Source organism: Nematolebias whitei, chromosome 1 (genome assembly GCF_014905685.2).
Source record: "Nematolebias whitei isolate Nwh7 chromosome 1, NemWhi1, whole genome shotgun sequence".
NCBI lineage: Eukaryota > Metazoa > Chordata > Actinopteri > Cyprinodontiformes > Rivulidae > Nematolebias > Nematolebias whitei.
In genome coordinates this window covers 48,542,343-48,551,284 of record NC_056498.1, presented here as the reverse complement: position 1 = coordinate 48,551,284, position 8,942 = coordinate 48,542,343, and the positions used below count along the sequence as shown (strand labels likewise).

The 8,942-nt window shown below is 37.7% G+C and overlaps 1 protein-coding gene across 1 annotated transcript in view; it reads right to left on the bottom strand.

Annotated features, from left to right (window-relative positions):
* Positions 1-8,942, bottom strand: part of LOC119423797 (signal-induced proliferation-associated 1-like protein 2) — a 111,539-nt gene that overhangs the window by 98,149 nt on the left and 4,448 nt on the right. Inside the window, exon 2 of the mRNA XM_037691246.1 lies at positions 697-830. Within this exon, the coding sequence (XP_037547174.1) occupies positions 697-830 (134 nt within the window). The remainder of the gene's footprint in view (positions 1-696; positions 831-8,942) is intronic.

The window sequence follows — 8,942 nt, the reverse complement described above, 5'->3', positions numbered from 1 at the left end:
GGGGAGAGACCAGAGAGGGCATTGAGGCTAAATGACAGGAATTAACACAAATAGACCCAACAGTGGTTGGGGACATTAAAAACACTGTCTGTATGCCACTTCCATGGCCGCCGTGACCCAGATGTTTCATCATGGGAGGGGTGCTTCAAAGGGAGAACGGTGCTGGATATCGGTGACATTTCCTGCCCGACGCATCTGTTGCACCTGAATTATTCAGTGAATGAGACCAACCAGCATCAATCAAGGAGAGCTCCCAGTCCACCACGGACGCTCAGGCAAAGCAACTCAGTTTTTGGATTAATCACGTTGTGAGTGCACATAAGGACGTACCCAGTGTGTGCGTGTAAGACGATCACACCGACTCTGATAGTTTTTGTGTTTGCATGACTGACCCAGAGCGGCTGGACACGTCGGGGAGCTCGGAGCAAATTTTCTTCTACCGCCTGACTGAGCACTAAGAAGAATGACCTTAAAATACCAAAGACAATATGTCAAAGTATGAAATATTTTTGCTCTACTTGGTCGAAAGTATCCGTTGAGAGCCACTCGTAGCAAAGGTTGTAGCTACCACTGAGTTGTCACAACAGCAGAGTTTCGTCACGCTTTCTTGGACATGTAACAACACGAGTTCGGTTCTGTGTTTACGTCTGCTGCTCGCTCACATCAGTGTGTTCAAAGGGTTGGTTGGAGAGTTACCTGACTGGTTCTGAAGGTGATCCGATAGTTGTACTGCATTCCCTCTTTCTCTTTCCCCTCGTCCAGCTTCTCCCTGCGGATGCTCACCGCCACGGGACCCAGATTTTCATCCACGCCAAAATAGTTTTGGTGCTCTGGAGGTAAAACAGGAAAAAGATGAATTTCAGAAAGTTGCATTATTTGCTTAAATAAATGTACTAAAAGACAATTGTTTCAAAGTGTAGGTAATCATTTAATGAGGGCGTATGCTCGCTGATTCATGCATTCACATTATTAGTGTGCATTGAAAATGTATTGTGATTCTGTTTCCCTTCATTATTATTATTATTATTATTAATCTTCTGTAGATTTTTGCAATGAAACTACAATCCATTATAATTTCTAGATGTGAAGCTCATTTAAGTGATGTTGTCTTTGACTTGTGGTGTGAGTGCTATGTATGGTTTTTGAAATAGTAATCTTTAATAGGATTTAAAACGGAGATATAATGGAGATGTGTCAGCAGCTTTGATATTATGGTAAAGCACGACCACCACACAACTGCACTTTAAACTGCAGCAGGCTTTAGTGACGTATTAATTAGGTCACAATGGTCCAGTGATTACAGTACTCGTGCAAATCTAGAGAATATATTTGTATTTATAAATACAGGAAATAACTTGTTTAAAATCAAGGTTTAAGCCCTATGCAAATGAGTGAGTCCAAATGCACACTTTACATCTTCTAATAGCACATTTCCTTATTAATGTGAGATTCATAAATAAAAGTTAAACGTTTAATCATTTGACTTGTCGATAATATTCTTGGATTAATGATTTTACCATTTGAAAATAACTTTTTTTATATATTCTCTCTCTCGCCCGCTCACTCTCTCACTACAACCACAACTGCTAGCTAGACGAACGAGTCTTTGCCCACCAACCAGACAACCTGGGTTCAAATCCCACCTCAGTCACATCAAACATTGAACAAGATGGAGAAATTATGTGCTTCAAAAATCATTTCTACATCCTAAAATGTTTACATTTTCAATCATACTGTATTAGTATTTTGTCTTCCACCATTTTTGAACGAACATATTCCTATATAGTCTATAGGTTTATTACAGACATTTACATTTCTAATTATTCACGACTGTCAGGAGATGATGCTATGAATCTTGTTTCGTGTACAACTAGGGCTGGGGGATATATCAAATATACTCGATGTATCGCAAGATTTTCTATTTACGAAGGTTAAAATGGCTTTATCGCAACTGTTGAGTATTAGACTTGAAAATCCATGTAGTTCTTTTTCTCCCGTCTGTGCCTCCATATACACTCAGCCCCTCCTTCTCCCTCTGACTACAAACACAGCACCTCACCTACGCATGCTAGTTTAAGACAAGTAAAGCCCCCAGTATACTCCCGCGTACGTCCGTTCGTGCATACGTATGCAGAGGGTTCAGGCTTCATGCTTGAGCGTCCATCCTGAGCGGCTGCAGAGCAGCTTCACAGAAAAGGGGCGTTTACTTTCGGAACAAATTGAGGTCGCCGATTGGTCCTTTGCTGACACGCCTACTGGATTGATTAACAAGTCAGAAAAAAAAACAAAAACAAGAGCTGGCAACCTCAGCTGCAGCGGTGTTCTGTGTTTATATGTTAATAAAAAGTTCTTAAAAAAAAATAAAATAAAAAGGAGCGCTGGCCCTGCAGTCCACACATCAGACCAGACCACCAGGAAATCTCCAGACACTCCCGCAGCCACGCTGGGACTGATTTTAATTTGCTCGTGACAAATTCCTTAATTTTTCACCATTTCAGTCATGGCATCAACGGAGGAGGAAGAGAGCACTGCCTCTTGGCAAAAAAAAAACAAAAGAAAAGGCCAGATCAGGGATGAAGAAGGGGAATTTAATACATTGGTGTCGCATACAAAACAGTCCATCGATTAAATAGAGAGGAGAAGCAGCGCTGTTGTCCAAAAAATAAAAATAAAAACAATGGCTGTTATTTGGAGATGGTTTGGATTTAAATTTTTAGATGAGCAGCCAAAAAATGTTTTCGGTAAACGATGCCGAAAATAAGTCCCAACAAAGGTGAGAACTACAAATCTTCTTCACCATTTAAAACAGCGCTATAAGTTATAAGCTGCAGCTCCGACTGTGTTTTCAGACTCCTTTCCTGACCAAATAAAAAAAAAAAACCGGGTCAAAACTAATTTATTATTTTTAGACATTTAGTAGAGTTAAGGCTGTTTGTTAATAAATGCACCTGTGTGATAATTGGAACAAAGCTTTGACTCAGAAATATATTTTTGTTATTATTTTATGGAAAGGAAAAAAAACAATTCATTCAACCTTTATTTATACAGGTTAGTCTCATTGAGCCACGGGACTCATTTATGAGAGAGAGACCCGTTTTTAACAAACGATGACAAAAATAGACAATCGTAAAAGAAAGCATAAGGATTGAAAAAATAAACAGAAGAAAATTATATTAAAAAAACTAAACAAAACAGCTACATTATAAAGTGATGTAAAATACTAAAAACAAGAACATGTCTGCTGTATTGGTTTGTGCCATGAACTTAGCAGATATTTGAATATTGATATATATATCGTATATCGCAATTTATCTTAAAAATATTGAATGTTAATTTAGGTCCATATCGTGCAGCCCTATGTGCAACTTTTGTATAGAGGGATGTTGGTTTCAAATGCTTTTAGGCCTAAATTTCAGCCATTCCAACATTTCTGCAGATGATGCTCATCCATTTCAACGCACATCTGATTTGTTCTAAAAAAAACAAAAAAACAACTTTGCTCTCTGGTTGTCAACATCAAAACAATTACAAATGCCATAATATAATAAAAAAAATTGTGATTGCTTAAATATTTTCAAAAATTATGTTTCTTTGACATTTCCTTTTAGCTTGCGTTGTGTCATTTAGCTTGTATGTACACCGCTGCTACCGTCTCTGAGTTTCACCAACCAGATGTTCCTGTATTCAGGTAAACTGACAAAGTAATTGTTGTTTTTGATTTATCCGCTATTTTTAGCTTTTAGTTATCATTCTGCTACTTTTAGCTTTCAGCCAGACTTTTGTCATTTTTGCTTATAGCCAACAAATATTAGCCATTATTATTATTATTATAGGCTAGCTTCTAACTAGCCTTTTGCACTTTGAGATTTTAACTAACCTTTTGCCAACATTTTGCCACTTTTAGCTTCTGTCTAGCTTTTTTTTTTTTAGCTTTTAGCTAACTTTTAGTTGATAGCGATTTGTTACCATTACCACTTTTAGCTAGCATTTGTTTATTTCAGATTTTAGGTTGTGCCTTACTTATTCTAACTAGCATTTTGCTACTTTAGCTCCCATTTAGCTCATTTTAGCTATATTTTACTTTTAGCTTCAACAACTCAGTTTCAGCTTTTTTAGCAAAGTCATTCAGAACTCAATATTGAAATAAAACTATTACTTTAAGCAATTATTTTGAAACAATCTGAGCTCTCCTTAGATAAGTATTGTCAACTGATTTTTATGTACGTCAATGTTTCTGTTCAGTGCCTGAGACGACTTCTGTTGTGAAATGGCGCTAGATAAATAAACGGAATAGAAATGAACTGTTTGGGCCATTCAGATCATTATTTATAAATATTAATTTAAAATATTAAATGCACTAAACCATAATAAAAGTTCTGTGGACCGAGCTGTGACGATCATTACTGTGAAAATCAAAAATTATTACTTTAAAACCAGAAAGTTTCGGTTTGTTACAAAACCGGGACATGAAAACTTTTCCCACTTATGACCCAGATACTTCACACAAGCCTGCAGACTTTTTAAAACACTGCAATGTTTCCTTCACTGTAGCTCAGCATTAATGATGAATTTGGACCTTTAATAGAACATGAAGTCAAAGCATGACATGTTCCTGAAGCAGTGCATTTATCACCCCTGACGGGTGCAGAATTGAACCGTTCTTCACGGACCTTTCTTTCTGTTTTCAGTTTTTAAGTTTCCAAGCTGCATTCAAGATCAAGGCAAAGTTCTTCTACCCTCAGGGCCCACATGAGGTTCTTTTAGCTTGGGTTTAGAACATTTTAGCCCTCTTGTTGATCATAACTCAGGACTTTAAAATGTGGGTGGCACAACGCTGAAGTGGGTCACACAAGAAGTGGGTTGTGGCTTTTAAGCTGCTGGTTGATGTGGCGTTTTTGCGAAAAATGTGCCTTTTCTTCCTGCGTCTCTGAGACTGCAGTGTTCCAGTTTTCTCCCACAGACCAAAGACACAAAACTTTGTTTTAAACTGGCCACAGTTCCAAGTGTGTATGGTTCTCTGCCTCACTACAACGGCTCTGTAACGTACAGAGGGTATGACCAGGATGTTGCATTCAACCTTTATTTATACAGGTTAGTCTCATTGAGTCACAAAGACTCATGTACAAGAGAGAACTGTTTGGACAACATATAAAGTACAGACAGTAAACTACAGTAAAATGCTATTAAAATAAAAGTAGTGTTATAAAGCATTAAATCAAGGTGCCATATAAAATGAGGTAAAATACTAAAAACAAGAACAGATTTGCTTTGATGTTTCTATGGAAATTATCAAATGTTTAAATTCCCTAAAGAAATAAGGTTTTCTTGTTGCAAGTTGTCCCACATTACAGGAGCAGAGTAAGAAAATGTATTTTTGTTGAGTTCAGTCTGCACTGAAGGAATGTTGCAGGTCATGATGGCCTGAGAGCGCACGCTGTAACTGCACTGATGACGTGACATGTGGGAGGAGATGTAAGAAGGCAGCAGACCAAGGAGTGATTTAAAGATGAAAACGTTCCAGTGTGACTCAAGAGTCTGTGTAAAGTTAATAATGACCAGCTGACCAATGAGTAAAGTGCAGTGATGGGTACGGTAGTTACAACCAGTTAGACAGAATCCAACATCTGCAAGGAGCCGGCTGGAGCAGACATGTAAATATTGTTACCATAGTCAATGGCCGGTAGGAAGGTAGCAGTTACAAGGCGTTTGCTGGCATTCAGAGTTAAGCAAGATCTATTTCTGAAAACGAAACCCAGTTTTAATTTCAGTTTCTTTTTTCGATATGTGGTTTAAAAGAGAGATGTGCACCGACCAAAATTCTCAAGTATTTGTAAGAATCTATAAACTCAGTAGGAACACCATGCATGGATGAGAGAGGAACAGTTGCTAGCACTGACTTTCTGTTTGAAAACAAAATCCCTTTGGTTTCATCAGCATTTAGCACCAGTTTGAGACGGAACAAATCTGACTGGATGATGTCGAACGCAGACTGTAGAAACTGGAAAACCTTTGCAATTGTATTGGCTTGGCGATAAACAACTGCATCGTCAGCATAGAGATGCAAGTATGTCAGGAATGTGTTGACCTGAATTATTTATATACATTGTAAAAAGAGCGGGTCCTAAAACTGAGCCTTGTGGCACACCATTAGTGACTGTTCGGTAGCTAGATAAAGTACCGTTATGTTGAACGCATTGCCTCCGAACCAGCCAACAGTGTGATCTGAGAAGTCAATATCCGAGAGCTTGTGGCACAAGATGTCATGATCTACAGTATCAAAGGCTTTGGACAGGTCTAAGTAAAGTGCAGCACAATAATCCTTAGAGTCCAAAGCTTCAACATCATTAAAAACCTTTAGCGAAGGAGTCATTGTTCTGTGTTGGTTCCTGAAGCCAGATTGGAGAGAAGATAAAATATTAAGAGTCCAAATACTTATTGACGAGTATTTACCAGTTTTTCTAAAACCTTAGCTCAAGTACCGAGTTTGGAAATTGTTCTGTAGTTGTTCCGTGTATAACCTGATGTAACCTGCCAGCCAGACTTGGCTCGGCACGCCCGTGACCCCAGATAAAATTAAGAACGTACAGCTGATGGACTGGATTATTTAGATGAACTGGTCGAGCATTTTGCATGAGCTGTTGATAAAAGGAGATTTGTATGAATTCTAAATAAAGTATCAGGTCAGGCCAGGAGATTATGGGCCAAACATCCATTAGTTCAATGACGGGTTGAGTGAACAGCGACAGGCCTGCACATTTGTTGATGTGGTTCTGGTGACCCACGGCAATTCATCACAAATATTAACTGCAGCCAGAAATTCAGGAAAGTCTCCAAACAGCTCAAAAACACATAAAAATAATAGTATAATGTAGGCGGCTTGTCGTCGTGTTTATTAGCAACGTTATTAAGGATGATTTTTTAAAATTTGTATAAACGCAGTGATACTTCCAATCAAGAAGCTAATTTTCAAAATAAAGTGGTTTAACTCTGTTACCATAAAATCCACTAATTATTAAAAGGGATGGATTCAATAGTGTTGAGACAGAATTCAAACCGTTTTCTTGTCTACAGTCTCCTTTGTGAGTTTTAACATCAAGCTACGTATGCATGCAAACTTTGTGCTATTTTAGCCATTTCTGTCAGAACATTTGTTTGATCAGGAATAGTGTAGCATGACTTTTGTATATTTTTTTTTATTAAAAACTATTTACCAAAAGTTTTTTTCAAAGAAATAAATCGAGAGCTCATTGTTCTTTGAAATCTGCTTAAGCATGTCTGATCTAGTTTGGTCTTTTCCTTTAAGCCGTTTTGCAAAATGAGCTTTTAGCTGTGACATTTAGCTACATTTATCTTTTACCCACTATATTTCTAATTTTAGTTTTAGCTATGCCTTTGCTAAATTTAGCTCTTAGCTACATATTTTCTACATTTAGCTTTAGCAACGATTTTTAAAACATTTGCGTTTGTTACAGTTTTGTTAATATTAGCTTAGTGGATTTATCTTATTTTAGCTTTAATCTACAGTTTTGATATATTTTGTTGTTTTTTGTTTGAATTTAGCTTTTAGCCACTGTTTCGCTAATTATAACTTTTAGCTCAGACTTTGCTACATTTAGCTTTTAACTACTGTATTTCTAATTTTACTTTTAGCTATGTCTTTGCTAAATTTAGCTTACATCTTTTCCTACATTTAGCTTTAGCAACTATTTTTAAAACTTATGTTTAACTTAGCTTTGAGGAATTCTCCAATTTTAGCTTTAATCTACAGTTTTATTATATATTTTTTGTTTAAATTCAGCTTTAACCCACTGTTAAGCAAATTAAAGCCTTTTGCTCAGACTTTGTCACATTAGCTTTTAGCTATGACTTTTCGAAATCCATCTTTTACCGACCGTTAAATAAATTATAGTTTTTAGCTCAGATCGTCACATTTAGCTTTCTGCTCATTTTAGCTTCTCTTCTGCTTGTTTTAACTTTAACCAGTCATTCTTCAACAATCTTCAGACGTTTTATTGTGTAATATATAGAAAACCTAAATAAAGATTAGATAGAATCATGAGAAATCTTTAAAGTTTTTAACAGTAAATTGTAATTTCACGTCTACGCAGGTCGTCCTGTTATATATCCTGGTGCGTGTGTCTATGTTTAGAACATGGACGGGGCAAAGCTTCACACACTTCACGCTGTGTCTTGAGCAAACATTCTCTAATCCAGGCTAAAGCCGAGGAGATAGACCTGGATCCAAGAGACAACAAACCGGAAGCCTCAGTGGAAGCCTGCAGCGCTGACATTCACAGACAGCTCGGCTCAAGTTTGAGTTTTGCCTCCATGCCATGAAGCGCACACAGAGCGCCAAAAAACAAATTCTTGTGACTGTGACATAAAAAAACCTGCATGAATGGAAAATTAATTGCATGGAGACGAGGCTGTAATAAGTGAAGAATGTGTGGCTCGTCAGCAGGACTGAGAGGTCAAACGGTGTAAAGAGGCCATTAGACATCCAAGCGTCAGCAGCACTTTGACCGACAGCGCCGGCACTCACCGCAGACTCAGACGAGTCAGAAAAGGTTACAAAATGGATTATTTTGACAATCGTGTCAAAAGGGCTTTATCTGGGTTTAATTTCCTCTTCTCCTGACCCCAAAAAGCAACACAAAGATGCTTTTAAGAAAACTTTACAAATGATTTACACGATGATTTTCACTGGCCTACACAAGGCGAGGTCAGTGAACGAGGCCAGGCTTATTCTGGCAGATCCTGATCACCCACTCCATGGTGAGTTCAGGTTGCTTCCATCTGGACGCAGGTGTCTGCTGCCCACATGTTGGATGAATAGACTGAAAATCTAATTAATCCCTGTAGAGATCAGGCTTCTCAACAAACAATGATGATTTCTATACTGTTATTGTTAGAGGTGCACCGATAAATCGGCCGGTCGATTT